This window comes from Lutra lutra, chromosome 13 (genome assembly GCF_902655055.1).
Source record: "Lutra lutra chromosome 13, mLutLut1.2, whole genome shotgun sequence".
Taxonomy (NCBI): Eukaryota; Metazoa; Chordata; class Mammalia; order Carnivora; family Mustelidae; genus Lutra; species Lutra lutra.
In genome coordinates this window covers 91,093,108-91,114,531 of record NC_062290.1, presented here as the reverse complement: position 1 = coordinate 91,114,531, position 21,424 = coordinate 91,093,108, and the positions used below count along the sequence as shown (strand labels likewise).

The following is a 21,424-nucleotide window of genomic DNA, read 5'->3' as shown; positions in this document are numbered from 1 at the left end:
GCAGTCCTCCATATTATCTGTTTGCCTCTGTCTTTAAGGGTTGTTGATGTTTTAGAAATAGGATTTTAGAGCAGTATTTAGGAATCAGATTTAGTGTATCCCAGACACCACGGTAACCCTGATCTGAGCACATTTTCCATCGTCCACACGTCAGCATGACTGAAATCTCAGTGTGTGACTGATGACTCCAGGCTCCAAGGCAGAACAACATGGTGTCAGTAGCTGCTTTGGGGGCAAGTGAACGGGAAACACATCTTTGTGTGCATTTGATGCAAAGAGCTTAGGCGGCCTCTGACTTTTCCCTCCTGTCTGTTGCCCTGCAATGGCGGGGGCTCCCGGGAATACAGATTTTAACCAGAGCTGGATATTTGTGATGAGGAGGGTCAAGCCCAGAATACATTCCGAAAGCAAGAAATCATTATCTCCCCGTTAGGTCATTTTCACTTCTGTTTCTAGGTTGTGCGCTTGGAAAGTTGAAAAATTTAAGTGACAGAATACTAGTTCGAGAAACATAAATCTTACCACCTCTGCCAGCTGTCTCCCCCAAGAGCATTTTATACCTCTAGAAAAATGTCTCTGTAATGACTTTATTTTTTGTTTTTAAAGATTTTATTTATTTATTTGACAAAGTGACAATGAGAGGGTGAACACAAGCAGGGGGAGGGACAGAGGGAGAAGCAGGCTTCCTGCTGAGCAGGGATCCTGACGTGGGGCTCGGGCTCCATCCCACAACCCTGGGATCATGACCCGAGCTGAAGGCAGACGCTTAACATCTGAGCCACCCAGGCGCCCCTGTAATGACTTTAAACGGTGTGCAGTGTGCTCTCTCTTACTCTTACTCTTTTCTCATTGCTCTTGGAACCCAGAACATAAGGAGAAAACAGTGCTGCTCTTTTTGGTTTTAGAATACCAGGTGCTTGCAGCGGTTGATAAAGGTGTGAGTCATCTGTGATACCATAGGGAGCTCTAGCAGGCCCCCATTCCCCCCCCCCCCAAAAAAAAAGAAGAAAGAAAAGGATGGGAGGTTGTCGAAAGCAGTGGCTTCCAGCGTGATCCTGGAAATTCCAGCCAGAGCTCTGCCCCACGCTTGCCATCGGACCTTGAACACCTGGGTTTTGTAATCCCATTCCCAAACTGCGCCCACCTCCCTCGGCTTCTCCAAATGACTGTGTTTTTCTGTGTGATTTCCTTATAGCCCTCACCACAGGCATTTTTTGTTGATCTATTTATATACTCATGGTTCTGTCTTTCACCCCAGCACAGGGCCTTTTGTTATCTGGGGCCCTCCGTGAGTGTGCTCAGTGACAAAACTCTGTGCTCCCAGGCTGGCTGTGCTACCACGGGTATAAATGAGGTACGAACAGCAGAGCCTGGTTCTGGTGCGTCTTAGGTGCTCAGTAAATGCTAGCTACCAATGCTGGCTGGTGTGTGGTAGTTATGTGGACCTGGAAATGTCCTTTCTTCATCCTTCTCTGCTCCAGGGGGAGACATTAGTGTTGAAAATAGGTACATCTTCCTCTGTTCCGCAGCAGTTCTGAATTTACAAAGAGTAAATCTATTGATGATCATTCACATTTGGAAAAGATTGGTTCACAAAAGCACTTAAATCATAGTGAACATTTAGATGCTGATTCATTGACCCAGACACCTGGTGAAATCTTCCATTTAGAGCGAACTTGAACTCTGAAGACACCTATAATCCTGTCCTCTCAGAGGACTCAGTTCGTTTGTTCTTTTAGAGAATTCATTTGAAGGATTGCTTACAACAGCCGTTTTGGCTCTTGGGAGTATAACACAGGCAGAAGTTTCCTGGGGAATTAAAAATTGCAGGAGTAATTGCAAATGGAATTATCTCCTCCAGAAATCCCAGCAGCTTGGGGCCACACCAGCCTGGTAAACGGAAATGTTGATGATTTCCATGTTTGTACACAGTTGGGCGTGAGCGCATGAAATTAACACCCTCCTGGAAGAGCTGATGGGGGCTGCCTGGGGAGAAGGAGGTTGGCTCGCTGGGGTGGGGGTGGGGAGTCCGGGATTCACATGAATTCCTCCCGTTCCCTGGTCCCTCTGCTAAAGGGGCAAAGGCAGCATTGTTTGGATTCCCGTCGGTGGTGATGTTGAGACCTGCCGCCGCAACGTCAGGTGGTGAACGAGCACCCGCGGCTGCCCAGGTGCCAGGGAATTAATACTCATGGCTTCTCTGGCCAAAGCTGAACCCGGCCCACCTCCCACCATCCGTTTTCTGGTCTTTATTCCATGGCTTTGGGGCTCCAGTGGTGTCTGGTGTCAGCCTCTCAGCCAGTACACCAGAAAGCACCAGGGTTGGATGCTGCCCTCGGGCCACCCAGCTCAGTGCCTTTTAGCGGAGCCAGGCAAGCCACATGACTTCGCGTTTCCAAGCCCGTCTCCTGGTCTCTGTGGGAGATTAATAAGAACTGCTTTGAAGGGCTGTTGAGAGAATTAGATGAGATAATACAGCCTTTAGCAGACAGCAAGCACTTAATGAATGACAGTAATTCTTGTTATTATACATCCATGAATGTGGATCATGGGCCTGGCTCTGTTCCAGCCCCAACTCGCCATGTGAGTTTGCCTGATTTTGCCTGATTCTGCCTGTTTCCGTCTCTCAGTGTAAGAGACCACATGTAGCTGATTGCAGAAGTGCTCGTGAGGTCTGCGAGTCAGTGACCATCTGCACTGGCCAGGGCTGTTCTGCTGCAGCCACTCTGGGGGTTCAGCGTCTGAAGAAGGTATCAGTTATGCTGAGGACCAGGGGCATGGGGGGATTTTTATGGCGTTGAAGTTCTTTCAAAATGGTTATTGTAGGGCCCACCGTCATTGAATTGTTCCTCCTTTAACTAGGGTATTAAACTAATCAGGACCGTCCATTTTCCGGTTCTGCGCATGGTAGTATTGCCATTGTGATTAGGAGCCCGGGTGCCGGGGTTGAATCTTTGCTCCTCCACTTGCTGGTTGGCTGATCTTGGGTGGGTGAGTTCGTTAACTTCCAGGCCTCAGTTTTCTCATCTGTAAGTACCTGTAAAGTGCTTAGACAGCTCCTGGCACATAGTAAGTGTCCCTTAAGTATTTATGATTGGTGTTATTTTTAGGTTAAGTACAGAGGAATCACATTTCCTTTTAATTGAAAAGATGGTACTTTATTAAAGATTGGGGAAAATGGACAGACGCAAAGAAGAAAATGCATGTTGAGCTTCTAAATCTAAAGGGCCTGAACCGTAGTGAGGGAGTGGAGTTCGCCTCTACTGTGGATCTTCTCCAGGGCTGCACATGGTGCGTGTCTTTCAGAGTTGGGATCATGTGCAAGTCGTTTTTTTAATTTCATGCTTCTGTGTGGTCTTCATAGCTACTGTGATGACTATAACATTTCCATTATGTCAATATTCCATAACTTATTAAACCATTCACCTGCCGCTGACTATTGAAATTATTTCCCCTTTTCACTATTACTACAGGTGAGGCAACGATAAGTAGCTTCATTCATATATTTTGTGATTACGTTGCATGACTTCCTTAGGAAAGACCCTAGTGTAACATTCCCAAGCCAGGAAAGTAGGAATAGCTTTAAGTCCCTAAGGGACATATCTGTGTTTTCATGAGTGATCAGGTTATCTGTTAGCCACAAGCACATCAGCATTGAGTATTATCATTTTGAAATTGTTTCTCTTGTAAAACTTACATTTACCAATGTCATTTTGATGAGTTATCTAATGGCATGAGACTCAGAGATGGGCATGGGCAGTTCAAAACTCAATATCAGTGTTAAGAATCTGGTTTTGTTTTAAGATTCTGTTTTTCTCATAGTCCTTTGCATGGGATTTGGCTCAACCTCATTCAGTTGCTGAGTTTCACAGAAGAGAAGCATGAGATTTTATTTAAGAATAGGCATTTACCATCACAACTTTTTTTCTTCTGCCTCCCAGGGAGCAGTGAGTATTAAATAATACCCATATGAAAGGTAGAGTGAGCCCCCGAGAGTTGTTCACATTGTTGGTGTGATGACCGCCCTTAGTGCCAGTAATGAGCAGTTCTTCCTCTCGGCTCCTGTAGGGCGCCCTCCCCTGCTGTCGTCTCCAGCTGCTTGCGTGTGATGGGCCACCAGGTCAGGTGTTGTTAAATTTTTTTTTTTTAAGATTTTTTATTTTTTATTTGACAGACGGAGATCACAAGTAGGCAGAGAGGCAGGCAGAGAGAGAAGGGGAAGCAGGCTTCCCGCCAAGCAGAGAGGCCAATGCGGGCCCCAATCCCGGGACCCTGGGATTATGACCTGAGCTGAAGGCAGAGGCTTTAACCCACTGAGCCACCCAGGCGCCCCTCAGGTGTTGTTAAAATCGGCACACTGCTATTAAACAGCGTGGTGCCTACGTAGTTTGGATCAACGGATGCAGGCATGAGGGCTAGAGTAAATAATCATGGACGAAGGCAACATCTAAGGCTGTTCTCAGCAGGGCTCGGCCTTGGTTGGATGTCACCTTATTCAGGTGGGTGAAGGAGGTTCTGAAGCCGCATCTGTTTACCACGCTAATGGAATCACAGATGCCTTGAGCTAGAAGAGAATGATAAAACAATTTCTAAAATGATTCCTTGGTTTAACCAATGAGGATATTGAGGCTTAGAGAAATGAGGTAACTTGTCTGAAGTCCTTTGTGGAGTTTGTGGCTAGTGCCTCCTGTGTCGGGATAGTCACAGACCGGCGGTGTAATAACGGATGTGCTAAGGGTACAGAGCAGCACCATGCATCGTGTGTCTCATGATTGCATATATTACGCCTGTGTTCCGTATTTCCATGCTGTAAAATAGCATAACATGTTCTATACGTTATGCACGTGATGCATTGCTCTGTCACATCTATGCACACGATATGCCACAGTAACATCTGTAATAATAACGCAGTGGTACTATGTTGGGATGTAATGTTGCAGTAATGCTGCCGGCTTCCTGTCTAGAAGATCTGTAGACATAATGGACTTCCATAAATTGGATTTTGTTAAGCGAAAGATCAGATGTAGGAAATGGAGACATAAGTGTGAGGAATTTTTCTCGTGAGAAGTATGGGGTGGTGTTTTGGGTGGGGTAAGAAAAGGGAAGGAAACTTCTCTCTGTCATCAGATGTTTCCAAATTTAGAACAATATCTGTCCCTTGCCTTTGGCTTTCATGTATGCTTCACCCTGGGAACACGCGCACATTTCCGGGTTCAGCTACTTCCCCAGCTGTGGAGAAGGTGTCACCATTACCTTGGATCGGAGCAGTGGCCGGGGCCACTGTATATCTAACTCCATTTCAGCAAGTGCTTCTAGGGCCCTTGATTTCAGAAGTCACTTTATACTGAAATACCAGATGACTGTTTCTGGAGGCTTTGTGGATCACAGCTGAAGGGCACCAAGGTCAGGGATGGGTCAGTTTTGCAAAAAGTCACATAGTGACTGTTGTGGACCTTGCAGGGTCAAGAGGCACCATCAGGACGATTACGTAGGCACTTACATAACCAGCAGAAATGAAACCATCTCCAAATGTGGAAACCATTCTTTACCTCACGGGTTGTAAACAAGCAACCCAAAACGACAACCAGGAGGCTGGTGGGTTTCGGGCTACAGGCAGAAGTTTGCCAGCCCCTTCTCTGTGGGGTCATTTTCGGTCTGGGTACCCTCTGCGGTCATTATTATGAGTCGAGCTCTGAAATAGGTCACTCATCAGTTAGGAAAAAAAAAATCTAAGTTTTCAGGCCAGAAGACGACTTAAGTATCATTTTCTGGCTGTCTCATTTTGATAATCGGGATTACTTAGCTGAGCCTTCTGGCTTCTAGTCTTCCACACACACATTCAGGTCTTTATTGATAAAAATAGTCGTCCACATCACTACAGGCATAAGATAGATGACAGAGGTTTGAAGAACCCGGCGCTATTGAATATAGATGCCTTAAAGTAGGCTTCCTTACTGGAAAATGGGACACGTACTAAAAAAAAACTCCGTTTTCTATAGTCATTCATTCCTTGATTGATGGATGTTTGCTCACTCAACCAGTACTTACGGAATAGGGCCTGCGTCAGGCACAGTTTTAGACACAGGGGAATGCCTGATGAGAAAATGAGAACTCGCTGCCCTCTGGATTTTATAGTATATACACAAACAAGTAAAACATACAGTCTCATTGGATGACAGGCATTATATAGAGAAGGAGGGAAGTGGGTAGGAAGTCCCGGCTGGGGGAGTGGTCCTCCAGGAGGCTGGAGCCAGGGAGGGGAAGCTGCTGCTGGGGAGACAGGGCAGCAGGTGCAGAGAGCCCAAGGGGAGCACAGGCCGCATGGCTGGACTGAAGTTGCCTCAGAGAGAGTGGTGAGAGCTGAGGTCAGGGAGTAGAAAATCATGTAGGGTGGGACCTGCCGCAGGCCTGAGCATTCTGTCTGTTACGAACACGAGGGCACCAGCAGAGCAGATGGGGCATGGGACCAGAGACCAGGAGCTGCATGTGGAACCGTTTGAGATGAGTTTGAGTGGAGTTTGAGATGTCTTCAGAGGGCTGAAGGAGATGACTGTTAGGCAGTTGAGCGTAAGCCTCAGGAGTTCAGAAACACCCAGGCTTTGAGTCTTTGACATAAAGATGTTGTTTAAAGCCATGAGACTGGAAGAGATTACCAAGGAAGTGAATGAGAGAGGAGGAGGGGCCGTGGACTGGAGAGCCCGAAAGCACCCCAGCATTAGGAGGGTGAGGAGATGAGAAAGACCCTCTGGGAAGGTAGGAGGAAGTGCTGGAGGTTGTGGTGTCCCAGGAGCCAAGGACAGGAAGTGTGATAGGGAGGAAGGAGCAAGGGGGACAGGTCATGCTGATTAGAGTCATGTCACATGAGGACCGAGACTAGTCCATGGTGGTCACTGGGAACCTTGACATGAGGTTTCAGTGCATTGTTGGGAGCAAGAAGGCTTAAAAGAGAGGGGGCAGAGAGGAATTAGACACCGAGCACGGCCAGTTTTATGCGGGGTTTTGCTGCAAGGGGGAGCCAAGGCGGTAGTTGCCGAACATAGTGGGGCCAAGGGAAAGCTTTTTTTTTTTTTGGTTAAGATTTTTTTAATTTATTTATTTGAAAGAGAGAATGAGAACATGAACCTGGGGTGGGGCAGAGGGAGAGGCAGACCCACTGCTGAGTCCCCCCCAGTCATGACCTAGGGGAAGGCAGATGCTCAGGAGTGAACCACCCAGGTGCCCCCACCCAAGGGAAAGCATTTTTAAAAGGGAAGAATAATGGCATGATTGAATGGTGGTGGGAAAGACCCAGTGGAGAAGGAAAGCCTGGTGGAGAACTGCTGGGCAAGAGAGAAGTCCCCATGGTCTCGGCTCCTTGTCCTGGAGCACTGCTCCCACGGGTGGTCAGCATGGACACATCCTCCCGGTGTTTAGTGAGTTAAAACGACTGGTTATTTAGTTCATGCTTCTGCAGATGGCGGTTGAGGTCGGGGTTCCTCGTGTGTCTGCAGTCAGCTCTGGGAGGGCTCGTGTCTGGGCCTCTGGCAGGCTTGGCCGGGTCACTCGCTGTATATCCGGCAGGTTTCCTAGGAGGGACATACACAAGGCCTCTTGAGGCCCGGGGTCAGAACTGGCCCAGTGTCACCACCAGCTCCTGTCACTGGTGGAAACAAGTCCTAAGGCCAGTCCAGACTCAAGGATAGGGAAGAGGGACCCCACTTCTTGATGGGAGGTGCCTCAGGTCATGTTGCAAAAAGGTGTGGATACGAGGCAGGGACTACTTCGGCCCTTGTTTGCAAACAGTCCCCTCCAGCCGTCTGTGAGCCGAGCACGTGCATTTGATCCCCACAGGATTGCTGTGTGGTGGGGGCACTTCTCTTCCTTTCACAGATGGGGAAGTGGCCTCGCTGACGTGTTCAGGATCACACAGCTACTGAGTGGCAGAGCTGGGACCCAAACCTTTGTCCTTAGTCTCTCTGATGGCCAAGCCCCTTCCTTCTCTGTTCTGCCTTCCTGACAGTGTTGGTTTACCAGAGCAGACTAGAGTGTCAAGTCTTCTCTTTTCTTTTTTGGCAAGGGGGTATTTTTGTAAATGATTATTATCTCAGAACGGACTGAGGGTGGTGGTTATCTTATGTGATTTACGTGTTTACTGTGTGGAGATGAGACTACGTGTTTATTAGATCTCATTGAGGACACAGTGGTGGGCTAATTCGGTCTTTCGTTGACAGAAGTTCCTGTCCCCACTCTCAGCTGGACCCTCCATGTCCTTTGACAGTCTTTCCTCTTGTCTTTGGTTCGCTGACCCTCCTCTTCCTCTTGGTGGCCTGTCTAGATCGTCATCGCTGTCTACAAGGCCTCCTCCAAACCCCCTTTTGCCTTGAGGCCTTCTGACTGTATGTCTGCCTTTATCCCTGACTCTTTCTGTCCTTGACATTGGGACCCCTGCCTGTAGTCCAGGGTTAGCCGCCTCTGCTCAGGTCTTCCGCCAGAACACGTCATAACCAGCGTCTTCTCCTCACCCCGCTGGACTTCCAGTTCTCCGAGACCAAACTCCAAAAAGCAAAACAAATTGCCTCTGCCTCAGGGAACTTGGACTCTGTCACTGGTTGAGTAGTAGCCTTGGGCAGGTCACCGTCCCTCAAGTTCACGAATCTGAGGAGAACAGTCCACTCAGGGAGAAGAGGGTCGGCTTGTGTCCACATAGGAAACCCTCGGCCTAGGGTGCATTTCTGTGCGCAGTGACTTCCTGTGTGTCCTGGGTCCCAACCCTGTGTGCGTGTGGGACAGCCGTGCAGCCCACGGCAGCCCTCGTCACTCCAGCGCCAGAACTTTGTGGGCTGTGGGGCTGGAGTGGCCGCTCTGCCCGTAGTGCCCTGGGAAAGCCGCTGGAGGGGGGCTGGGCTGGGTGCTGGGGCTACAATCTCGGAAAAGATGGTATTTGGTTTGAAAGTAAAAACCACAGTGCAGATATTTTTTTAAAGCTCTCTGGGTAAAGGGAGCAGATAAGCGAGTCATTAGATGAAATCAAGCATTTCTAGTCTCTCTGACCTTGCTTATGGGGGGCCTGGGAGCTTTGCCCTTCTTTAAAGCCCCCAGTTAGGATCCCGCGGCACAGAGGGGCAGCGGGGCTTCTGTCGGCTGAGCTCCCGGAGCTCGTGCACGCGTGCGGGACTGCCGACGCCGAGGGGGTCTTTCTTCTGATAGACTTTGCTGTGAGAGTAAATAGTCCCGCTACTTATTTATCATGTAATCTCAGGGAAATTACTTAATTTCTGTCCGGTTCGGTATGCTTGTCTGAAAAGGAAGGCAACTAATGACACCTGCCCGACGGTGTGAGGGGTGAGGGAGGGAGGACTTGGTGGAGATCACACAGTGCCCCCCGCACGTCTCCCCTGTGACTGTGCTTACTAGGGAAGACCGCGTCTTGTTTACGTGGTAAATCATTTGTTAAAGATTTTTCACGCGGCCATGATTACTCTGCTTTGAAGATGCGTCCTTGTAGTTCTTACTCATTTAGTCATTCATTCACTGCGTTTGTGTTTATCAAGCACCTACTTACGGCAGGGTGCGGTAGATTATTTTCTAGGTGCTCAGGTTCATTTCTGACATTGTATACCCAGAGCTATGGCTTGGTGAGCACCTGCCTCAGTAGAATTGTTTACCTGCGGGCTAGTTTCTAAGATCAGGGTATAAAAGGGAACATTGCGTATAGTCAAAATTACCCTTGAAACCCTTTAAATCTGTAATATATCAGGGGGTGATCAAACCTTTTCTCTGCAGAGTTGTATGCTAAATATTGGCTTTGTAGGCCACACATCATCCCTATCACGTATTCTTCATTTTCTGAGCCTTCCAGAAACAAGCCTTGGTCTGCATGAATAGCCTGTGGAGGCAGGTTCCAAGACAGCCCAGCATTGCCTGCTTTGTGATATACAGGAGCCCAGATGTAGTCTCCTCCCATCTTGTCTCGGGTTGATCTTGTGACCGCGTGACCACTGCAGAGACGGTGCCTGGTGTGTGATTTCTTACTGTGGCTGGGCTCTGCCTCGTCGCTGCCTTGGGTCCTCTGCTCTGGGGAAGGGCAGCTGCTAGGTGGAAGGGAGAGGCTCGGGAGGTGAGGAGCCCAGGTTCCCTGCTAACAGCACGGGGATGGGTATTGAGCTTGGAAACAGCTCCTCCGGCCCTGGGTAAGGCTTCGGTGACACAGCCCTGGCCAGGACCTGAGCCAGGACCCCCCAGCTCATTGAAATCATCCTGTCTGTGGGTGATTATCAAATCTTCAGCAGTAAAAAGGGAACAGTGAGGCATTCTAAAGAACGCCTGCTTGCCTGCAAAGGCAATTCAGTCGGTCAATTCAATCAATCAAAAATGCAGTCAGTTCCTCTGGTACTAAGTATCTGTACCAGTTCACCGTGTCACCAAGTCTGTTGAGGAGTGGGAGAGTTCACGTGACCTGAGAGGAAGATGCAGCCCTTCCGGGTGGGCCAGCCACTGTAGAACACCACTCACTACCACAGCCCCCACCAAGGTCAGCACTGGGCGCTCAGCGTCTAGTTTGATGACTCGCGCTCTAACACAACAGTGTGCTTGTCTGTGGAGAGCTTGCGCTCCCCCCTCCCTGAATGGCTCCAGATGGCCATGCTCTTTTTTGGTCTCACCCTGAGGACCCTCTGTACTTAATGGCTCTTCCCCGGGCAGCTGGCAGCTGACCTATGTCCTGTGGCCTGCCTTGGAAAGATGAGCTGTGCCAGTTGGTTCTGGCGCAGGAGTTTGATCCAGGAGTCAGACTGTGTGATCACTGGTGGGCACTTGAGCTGAAGAGGCTTACAAAATTGGAGGCAGGCAACCATGCTGTCGTCCCAAATTATGAGGAGGTAAGGTAGTAGTTCAGGAGCGTCTCGTGCATGTGTTTAACATACTGGTTCGAGCAGTGTGCTGGGCCTTGTTTCATCACTTATGTTATAGGCCTCCATCCTCGTGGCCCATGGGTTTCTAGTAGAAAAAGAGGTGTCAAGGATGACCCCAAGGGTTTTGGCCTGAGCAGCCAACTGTAAGGATGGAACTGCCATCAATTCATTCAAGGGGAGAGGCTGTGGAGGAAGGCTGGAGGTCAGTTAGCAGTGCCTTCTAGATATCCGAGTGGAGATACCGAGTGCATAGCTAGGCAAAGAAGTCTTGAAAGGAGGAAGATCTGCACTAGAGATACACACTTAGGAGTCTTGGCAGAAAGATTGTTTTTAAAGCTGTAGGAGCAAGGAAGCTCCCTCTGGGAGTGGGCTTCAGGGGAGAATGGAGGCAGGTGCAGAGAGACAGCAGCAAGAAAATGAGGCCTGCTGGTTCTCAGGGCCACCTGCCTTCTTCGTTCCTGGCCTTCTGGACAGCTGGATGTTTAGCTGTCTTTGGATTCCCAGGAGTCTCCTTGCCGTCTTCTTTATCATAAACCTTTCTTTTTACTTGAACATGTTCATTGGGTTTCTGTTCCTTGCTATGGAGAAGCCGTGGCTAAAATGGTGGTATCATCCCCATTTTCAGGTAGGAAACGGTTTTGGAGTTAAATTTACTCAAGGTTATCCCAAGTGGCCTAGCTGGAACTGGCATCCACCCCCCTCTGGCTCCAAAGCTTGTGCAAAGTGTCCTGGGATCCCTTGTTCCTGAGCCGTGGGTGGCCGTTGTGTGTGGTGTGTGGTATCATGTGAGTGGTTTCAGGTGTCTCCTGCAGATGAGGCGGTGTGGGCGGCGGTGCCCAGCTGGAGAGCTCATTGGCTTGACCTTGAAAGTTCAGGGGTCCCAGTGCAGTGAAAGGAAGCATTGAGTGGGTAGTTCATTGATTAACTTCTTTTTTCATTTTCGGTCAACAACTATTTCAGTACCTCCTCCGTGTCAGATCCCATTAGGCACAAATCTTTCTGAACCTGAGTTCTTCATCGGGACCACTGAACACAGAACTGAGAGACTGTGTTCTCAGATCTTCCGGGGGTGGGCCACAGCCCAGGTCATTCTAGTTGCAGCAGAGAGAGTTCATTCATTACACCCAATAGGACCTGCCTTAGCATCTCAGGCTTCATTCTCTCCTGTTAGGGTCCTTAGTTGAGAAAGGCAGAAACCCAAATAGCCCCAAGGTGGTTCAGAATTGTAGATGAGTAACTTCTATGACAAGTCAGAGCCGAGATGTGAAGAGTTAAGTCAGGGTTAACCAGGCGAAGTGAGGGGGGGGGCGGGTGGGGACTGTCTAGATGAGGAAACCTTGTGTAAAGGTCCTGAGGCAAAAGGGTGGGAGGGGGGAGGAGCCCTCAGTGGAAGATGACCGGAGCCTTTGTTGACAAGCTGAAAAGCCATAGAGGTTTTTTGGTTTTTTGTTTTTTTTTTTTTTTTGAAGATTTTACTTATTTGAGAGAGAGAGAGCGCATGAGAATGGGGTGAGGGGCAGAGGAAGAAGCAGGCTTCCCACTAAGCAGGGAGCCTGATGTGGGACTCAGCAACTGAGCCACCCAGGCACCACCAGTGTTTTAAGTGGGCCGCGTGTGTGCGTTTGTGAAAGCTTGATTGAAGTCGGACGTCAGATTTGTGCTCCGATAAGATTACCCCAGCTTCTGTGGGAGAATGCCCCTGGAGCAGCAGGAGGGTACCTGGCTGCTGCGCGAGCCATCCCAGCTGCTGATGCAGTGTGGACTGGTGGCCACAGTGGACAGGTTCACTGGTATTTGGAGGTGAATGGGCAGGACTTGCTGACAGTGGGGTTTGAAGGATAACAGGAAGTGAGGTGGGTCAGGGATGACAGCCAGATTTCTAGCTCGTGTTAACGGGTGCGCACAGTGCCTTGAGATAAGAAGTAGGGGAGGAAACCCGTTGTTTATTCGGTTTTAATATGAACAGTAAAGTATGGTTCCTTTAGGGCTCTCCCTGTTTTTGTTAACCACAGGAGCAAACCTTGTTGCAGGTGTATGCGGGTTAGTTCTCCTTGAAGTTCTTTACCTGTGGGATTTGAGGGGCTGCTCGAGGGAGCTGTTTGGAGGGACAGTGCTCCAAGTCCATGTTGAGAGGGCCTCCCTTCGCCTGGCGTGACCTCTCTGGGGCAGCTTGTCTATGGGGCTCCGCTCAGGGGGTTAACTGCGCACGTCCTGACCTTCAGAAGGGACCAGAGACCTGACTGAGGCTCATTTTATTTCTTTTCATGGGCAATTGGGCTCCTAATGAGAATGTTTTCTATTAGGAGGTCCCAGGAAACCTCCATTCATGAGTGACTCACATGATTTATTGGAAGAACTGCTGTGTCCCGTGCTCCTGTGGGTAACTAATGCTTGCTACGGGCAGCCGCCAGGGGGTTGCCATCCAGTGAATGGGACCCAAGGTGACGTGGTATCAAGGTTGACAAGTTGATTTTTCTATTTATATGAAAATGAACTTCTTTTAAGGCATGTGGGTGGAGACCCTTGGATAGATAGCATGAAGGGAGGGAAGATGGGATCTCTGCCTTGGCATTAAGTATTTGCCAACTACATTTAAACTTGTCATCCTTGGCGCCATCCCAGGAGCTGGGCACCTTCTGAGTTCTAAAAAAGATCACTGGAAGCTGGTTGTATAAATGGGCTAATGTCCTTCCATGTCTCCTTTACTTCTTCCAATTAAGAAAGCTGAGGACTATCGTACGCTTAACTCTTGAGACTTTTTTTTTTTTTTTTTTTAAAGATTGATCTGTTGGGGCACCTGGATGGCTCAGTGGGTTAAGCCTCTGCCTTCGGCTCAGGTCATGATCTCAGGGTCCTGGGATGGAGCCCCGCATCGCATCGGGCTGTCTGCTCAGCGGGGAGCCTGTTTCCCCTTCCCCCTCTGCCTGCCTCTCTGCCTACTTGTGATCTCTGTCAAATAAATAGATAAAATCTTTTTTAAAAATAAAGATCGATCTATTGATTTGTCAGAGAGAATGAGAGAGAGCACGAGCACAAGCAGGGGAGCGGCAGGCAGAGAGAAGCAGACTCCCCATTGAACACGGAGCTGGATTTGCGCCTGGACCCTAGGACCCAGGGATCATGACCTGAGCTGAAGGCAGGTGCTTAACTAACTGAGCCTCCCAGGCGCCCTGAGACATTTTTTAAAAAATGAAATCTAAGGGGAATGTACTCAGCTGAGAACGGGGCATGAGGGGAGGGCGAAGAGAATTCCCTGGGTAGGTTACTTGATTGGCCACTAAAAAATTGATTATTAATTGAATCCATTGCTTGGGCTTGCCTTCTCCAATTTTCCGGTCTTGTTGAGAAGCCAGTGGCTAATAGTTTGACTTAACGTGTTAAACAAAATCCAGCTGAGTAAATGAAGATCTGATTGGCTTTCTTGAACATTCATGAATTGGGCAGCATCCCATCTAGCAAGTGGAAACGAGCTCGGAGAAGATGTGTGAAATGGGGGCGCCTGAGTGGCTCAGTGGGTTGAGCAACTGCCTTCAGCTCAGGTCATGATGCTGGAGTCTCAGGATCGAGTCCTACATCAGGCTCCCTGCTCCGTGGGGAGTTTGCTTCTCCCCTATCATGCTTTTTCACTCTCTCTCTCAAATATATAAATAAAATCTTAAAAAAAAAAAAATGTGTGAAATGGAAGGGCTTTATAGGCAGAAGTAGGGCGGGACTCGGAAACTATTAGTAAAAGAAAAGAAAGGATCCTTTTGGGCTAGGTGGTCTTCCTTTGGGGGCTGGGTGGGGGTCTGTCATGCAGATTACCTTTCCAGCCCAGATCAGGAAATGCAGACTGAGTGGTTAATGGTCACATTCCTGATGTCACCCCTTGGTTTGCTGTTGTGGGGGCCCTTGACTCCATTTCGGGCCTGTTGTTTTCTTTTTCTTCCTTCCTTCCTTTATTTTTTTTTAATAAACTGACTGATATTATTGGTAATTTTATTATTTTTGTATAGTCTTGAACTGCAACAGTTGAAATGTTCAGCTTCTTTTGTTTCTTCCTTTGTACCAGAACCCCGCTCCTAGATTAAGTATCATGTGTCCTTGCAGTGCCATTTAAGTGCCAAGAATGAAGAGTTTCTGGGGTCCGAGAAAGCATGTTATGGGACCCAATCTTCTACTTCATTCAGCAGATATTAATGAGGACTTTCTACCTGTCTAGCACTATGCCGGGCACTGGGGATATAGTAGTGAGCAAAACAGACATAGCCAGGCCTCTCACCGCCCAGTGGAAAACAGAGGCCATCAGCCCAACCAGCAGCACAGTGGGGTGGTCACAGGATCTGTGGCCCAGTGACCAGCCCGGGGGGTCAGCAAAGGTGTCTGAGATGAAACAGTTGCTTAAGCAGTAGGAGCTGAGCAGATCCTAGATGGTCTGGACGGCGGCTTCACAGTGGTTCCAGGGCCAATTTGACAGCTGTCCGCGTTGGTGCCAGGCCGTGTAGTGGAGCTGTACTTGATACAGGCCGAGGGGCTGGGTTTGAATAAATGTACACAAGTGGTAATTGTGCATAGTCACAGTTACTCTTAAAAATCCCAGCGGAAGACTAGCAAAAAAGTCAGTTATCCTTTCAGAATTAAAAGGATGCTGTCTCTTTAGAGCAGGGCTCAGCACCCTTTCCCCCCTCCATCAGGGCCCAATGCACTTGGTTCCCTGCATTTGTAAATAAAGTTTTATTGGAACACAGCCACACCCATTTATTCACAAATCAGCTGAACTGTTTTCCTACCAAAATGTCAGAGTCCCGTAGTTTAAAAAAGACTGTGTGCCCCACAAAGCTGAAGATATTTACTCTCTTGCCTCTTAAAGAAAACATTTGCTGACTCCTCCTTTGAGCAAATGTAAGAATTGTTTTATATTTAGGCACCATATTCTAAAAAGAAAATTGTTTTCTTTAAACACGGAATCCCGTTAGTGAGGTGAGACGTTCACACCCCGGAAGGCAAGAAGGGACGGCGCAGTCAGTCTCTGTGCCTCTCTTGCCTCACTGTCACCCGGGTCAGATGCTTATTATCGGAAGAGAGAGTGACTTGCCCAAAATATTTATCCTTCTCCCTCTCCCTTCCTTCCTCCCCGTTCTGTGTGTCTCTCTGTTTTTTCAAGTGCACACAATGGGGTTGAGCTGAGGTCAGTGGAATGCCTCATATACTCTTTGTACTTCAGGTGTGGAGGGCTGGTGAAGAAAAGAACAGTGAGACTTTGGACTTAATTTGCAGACCATGTGGTTCTACTACCGGGAAGCTAAAATGTCCTAGTGATTCAGGAGAGAAAAGTGGTAGAGAGCAAGAACCCAGAACACTGCCCTGCGGCTCTCCACACTGCATTGTGCCTCGCGGCGCAGTCTCAGGAGACCGTTGGCCATACGCTCGGCCAGTGTTGTTCACCTCAGCATTGGGAAGGTTTTAGTTTCATTTGCATTGAACTATAAATGTGATTTGATTCGACAGTTGTAGAGAAACTAATCATGTGGCAGGCAGACCTTCAGGTAGGTGGCTTCCTTATGTTCCCGCCATTGAGCTGAAGGGACCTGTGAACAGGGCCAACCCAGAGAGTATGGCAGAGGTGATGGGATGTCACTCCCCGATTATGTTTTGTTACATGAGACTCTTGCTAGCAGACACACTCTGGAGACATCGCCCTTTGTGTTGGAAAAGTAAGGCGTTCCATGTCGCAGGGACCTGAGGGCAGCCTCCATCCTCCAGCCAGCCGGAAGCCAGAGCCCTCACCCTTCTGTCTCCGAGGAAATTAATTCTGCCGGCTACGTGAGGGAGCTTGGACACGGGCCCTTCCCTGGTTAAGTACCATGTGAGACCTCAGCCCTGCCAGCACCTTGACCGCAGCCTTGCAGAGGTCCCATTTAAACGCACATCGTCAGACCCTGACCCACAGAGAGTGTGACACAATAAATGCACATGTTTTTTGTCACACAGCAGTAGAAAAATAGCACAAGGCATAGAGTTTACCCCAGTTGTTATTGGTTCATATCGAACATTATAAAAATCCAAGTTAATTCCAGGAATCTGTGGTAGGTTGGGCCCCGCCCCCCACCCCCTGAGAGTTGTCCTTAAATCCTTAAATCATCAGTCACTTGACCGAAGTGGACTGAGTGGAAGCTTCCATGAAAGTGTCGTACTGATGTTTGATGGGTCGACGGCCGCACTGCAGTGACACCGGAGAGTACCTGTGTTTGTGGGAAGTGTTCACTGAGGAATTTAAAGGAACACACCGTGGTCGGTGTGGGACTGACCCTCAGATGGTTCAGAACAAGAATACAGGCATTGTAAGTCTGTTTGCACGGGCGTGCGTCTGCGTGGTGGTTAGCGCCTGCCGTAGAAGTGCAGTCAGAGAGGTCGAGAAGGTCTTTCCTCGTGCAGTAGAGCGTTTTACCTTTTGCTTTTACTTTTCCTCTCTATACATCCTGGAGCAAAGTGGGGGGCTAAAAATACCCCTTGGTGTTTGTTATTTTGTGCCGAAGCAGAAGAGGCCAGCAGAGGTAGGACCCCTGTCTGCTGCGGGTACTCATGTAAAAAAAGCTTGGTTCTTGGGTAAATGTTTTCTCATTCGCTGCTCACAACAGCCCTTTGTTGTGGATGCTGTTGTCTGTCTCCGTTCTGCTGGTGGAGGGTGGGAAGCTAATCGCCCAGGTTTTCTGAGCTATGGAGCGGTCCAGCCGGGCCTGACTGCAGGAGTGACCCGGGGGCCTGTCCCCGCCTGACTACCATGGAATTTCACCTCGAGCGCTGTTCCCCTTCTGAGGAACTGGCCTCCAGGAAGAGGCCGAACTACCGGGGTGACGCTGAGCCCGCATCCTGCCTTCCGATGGGCGCTCTGGTCACAGCCCTGGTGAGCCTGAGGGCCTTCGTTCGCCCTGTCTCGTCTGGCCGGCAGATCCCCCGGTGGCTCCTGCAGCTGTTTCCGAGCCTCCGACAAGGGACTGCTGATGAGCCCCTGCTAGCAGGCGCCTTGCTCATGGCCTGCTGATGGCCGCCCCGTGGGACGAGGTGGGCGCCCCACACCAGCCAGCCCAGCGTTCTCCTGCGGAGCGCACATGGAGGGTAGGGCCCGTGCTTGTGCTTGGCCCCCCAGAAGTCAGCCCCAGCTGCCACGCTTATCATCCCTCCTCCTCCATGCAGGTCCACCGGCCCCCTTCTTGTCCACACCGAGTTTCCCCTTTTGGGCCTGCTTCACTGGAGCTTCAAAGCAGGGCGGGGCTGTTCCAGCATTTGGGGGCCATACCGACCGTGGCATTCTCGTTCACCCTGTTCTGCCCATGACACTCCTCCAGGCTGAAGAGTTCCTGACCTTGTGGTTTGTCTTGAGCCTGCTGGTCTGTTTGGTCTGGCTGCTGCTTTCCTAGACCTCATCCGGTTTTCCTTAAGCTGTGGAAAATGGTCCAACCCCCCTGCAGCCTCCCTCTAATCCTGCCTGCCCGACTGAGCATTGGGCTCTTTGAAGAAAGGGTCTCTGAGGAGGAAGCGGGCTCCTGGTTCTCCTGCCCCAGTCCCCCACCTTCTGTAGCTGTGAGGGCTGGCCCCCAGGGGGCCATCCGCTTGGGCTTTCTTCTGCCTGCTGAGGTTCTGGCAGTACTGGAGGGCGCCCCGTTCCTGTGGGCGAAGAGCACGTCGGGCCCGAGTGGTCAGCGCTTTAACCACACCGAGTTCAGGCCTCAGAACTCAGTGTCGATGTGACTGACATCTCACTTCTGCCAAAAATAGGTGGAGAAAACCCCATTTATTTTAGTTCTTTAAGGGCAGATTCTATATTTACTTGGGGCTCCTGGTAACAAAAGACAGGGTCATATTAATAATTAAGGTTAAACCTAAGAAATGTATTCACAAAAAGTTTTTGGGCTATTGATTTTTTTAATAGAGAACAGGTATTAAGTGGCTACTTAAAGAGCATTGTAGATCGTGTAAAACCAAGATTGAAGACCAAATTCATGGTGTTACTTTATATCCTCCCTGAAATTTCTTCTGGAGTGTCGTACCAGGGAAAAGTTTCCCTCTTCTGTAGAGTTCATATATTTTCTTTGGAAGGTCATATTAATTCCTTTTTACCTTTGCTACTGGGAAACTCAGAGCCAACCATCCATGGCTCAGTTGCAGTAAATCTTGAGTTTCAAGCTTCTGATTCTCTTCTCTTTTAAACCCTCTTGTTTTGTGGTTAGTGTTGCCTAAAGAAATCCCTACATTGGGGGGTGAGGGGGGGATTGCTTTGTCACTTTGTGCCTTAATTCTGTGGTTTGCCTTGGCCACCCGGCCCCGCTTCTGGGTAGAAGCAGCTGTATGTTATGTCAGTGATGAGGTACATGTTTTAACAAACGTAGACAAGAGCTTGTTGACTTGTGCACTAGGGGAGAACTCTGATGTCCACGTCTCCTCTAAGGAGTCCAGTCCCATGGCACAGTACCAACTGAGGAGAATTTTGTTCGGACCGAGACAGTGTCTGTGGGACCCATAACGACCGGAGGCTCTCTGCCCGGTGTGTGTTAATGACCGATGGCTACAGCTGTGCCCCTGGCTTGCCTTCTGGCTGTGTTTCCTTTGCCCTCCTTGCTCAACCGACAGAGGGGAGAGGAGGAAGATTCTTGGCAGATGCTTTTAGCAGGGCCCCCGAGGCGTGACGGAGGAAGCTAAGTTTAGTTCCATTTTTAACGTTAAGGTAGTTTGGTTGCGTCCTTCCTCTTAGGGTAGAGCATTTGCGCTTTTGTTTTTGATTTTGCATTTCCTGTGTGTACTTCCCAAAGCAAAATGGACTGCTAAAAAGGTCACTTGGTGTTTTATTTTTTGCCTAGAATAACATTCAAGACTTGTGAACACTGTGAGTCACAAAATAGTTTTAGGAGAAAAGAAATGTTCTTTGTGTTTGCATTTCCTTCTAGAAATTTTCCAGTTGATGTTGTATGCTTATTTAATTGGACATATATGGGGGCGCCTGGGTGGCTCAGTCGTTAAGCATCTTCATCTTCAGCTCAGGTCATGATCCCCAGGGTCCTGGTTTTGGGCCCTGCATCGGCTCCCTGCTTGGCGGGAGGCCTGCTTCTCCTTCTCCCCCTGCTTGTGTTCCCTCTTTCACTGTGTCTCTTTCTGTCAAATAAATAAATGAAATCTTAAAATGATTGGACGTATATAATCTATTTCTTTCATCAGTAGCAATATAATAATGTTTTATTTGCTTGCATCCCTTGCATCTCTCCTTGTATGCTGAACATCTTATTTTTAAAAGTAGAGTAAGTTTGGGGCACCTGGGTGGCTCAGTGGGTTAAAGCCTCTGCCTTCGGCTCAGGTCATGGTCCCAGTGTCCTGGGATCGAGCCCCACATTGGGCTCTGTGCTCTGCAGGGAGCCTGCTTCCCCCTCTCTCTCTGCCTGCCTCTCTGCCTACTTGTGATCTCTGTCTGTCAAATAAATAAATAAAATCTTAAAAAAAAAAAAAAAAAGTAGAGTAAGTTTTGTAGGAAGACAGTTAGAAAGGAAGGTAGCTGGAAAACAGGCCCTGTGCACGTCCATCATCTTCAGAGCTTTCCCATGTGCCTGCCACCAAGTGGGCTTGGGGTTGTGCCCCAGGAGTCCCCAGTGTCTGGCACGGTGTAGACACTTTGTCAATACTTGTTGGAAAGTGAAGTCAGTAGCAGTACAGGCAGGGAAGGGTTAAAGAAGGATGGCTTTCTGAGACTAAGTAGGTAGGGAAATCAGCCAGGCCAGTGGGTGTCAGACTTGGTGTGTGTCAGAGTCACCCGGAGGGCCGGTGAAAGCAGGTGACCGGCCGCACCCGCAGAGCTTCTGACCAGCGGGTATGGCCTGGGGCGCAGGAGATCCCGTTTCTCCCCATTCCATAGGTGAGGCCGCTGTTGCCACTGCTGTTTCAGGACGGGACTTTTGAGAGCCACTGATCTATGCTTATTGCCTTTCTTTTCCAGAGGAGAAAAGAGGCCAAGAGGAATTGTGCTTTGCCTGTTTGAACAAACCAATTAGTGGCAGAACCTACATGAAAAGCCAGCCTCCCACTCCCTAACTTCCAGGAGAGAGGAATGTGTTCTGGTGTCCCTAGATGGGCAAACTGCTGTGGTAACCACATGCTCTGGTTTCTTTCTTGGGAATGAATCCCAGATCGCTGTCCACTTTGGGCCAGGACAAGAGGTGTTGTTCCAGATGTTCGTTATTTAATCCTACAGACATGCTTTGTACCAGCTGCCCGTTTGTGACCAGATGACATCCACCACCCATCAAAGGAGGTGGTTTGTTTGGAAGCCGATTAAAGCCCTCTCATTGTGGCCAGTTGTGTTCCTGACGTGTCTTGCCCATCTTGGAGATCTTAGCACAGCCCTCAGGCTTGGTCAGCTGTGGACGGGACACACTGCCCGGGGCCAAGCCAGCCCCTACCCAGCTCATTTCCCCACAGCATGGTAGGCACTGAGGTGGGGGAGGGAGGCGCGCTTCCAACAGACCCCTGGGCTTCTCAGGCTCTCTTCGCCTGGGTGAGACGCCGGGAATCTC

The 21,424-nt window shown here is 49.3% G+C and overlaps 1 protein-coding gene across 19 annotated transcripts in view; it reads left to right on the top strand.

Moving 5' to 3' along the window:
* RAPGEF1 (Rap guanine nucleotide exchange factor 1) overlaps positions 1–21,424 on the top strand; it is a 136,327-nt gene that overhangs the window by 25,229 nt on the left and 89,674 nt on the right. The window contains exon 1 of one of the 19 annotated variants that reach the window (XM_047701261.1): positions 20,944–20,995. The exons of the other annotated variants lie outside the window; for them this stretch is intronic. Within the exon in view, the coding sequence (XP_047557217.1) occupies positions 20,959–20,995 (37 nt within the window). The 5' untranslated portion in view covers positions 20,944–20,958. Of the gene's footprint in view, positions 1–20,943; positions 20,996–21,424 lie in introns of those variants that run through there. 19 annotated transcript variants of the gene reach the window in all.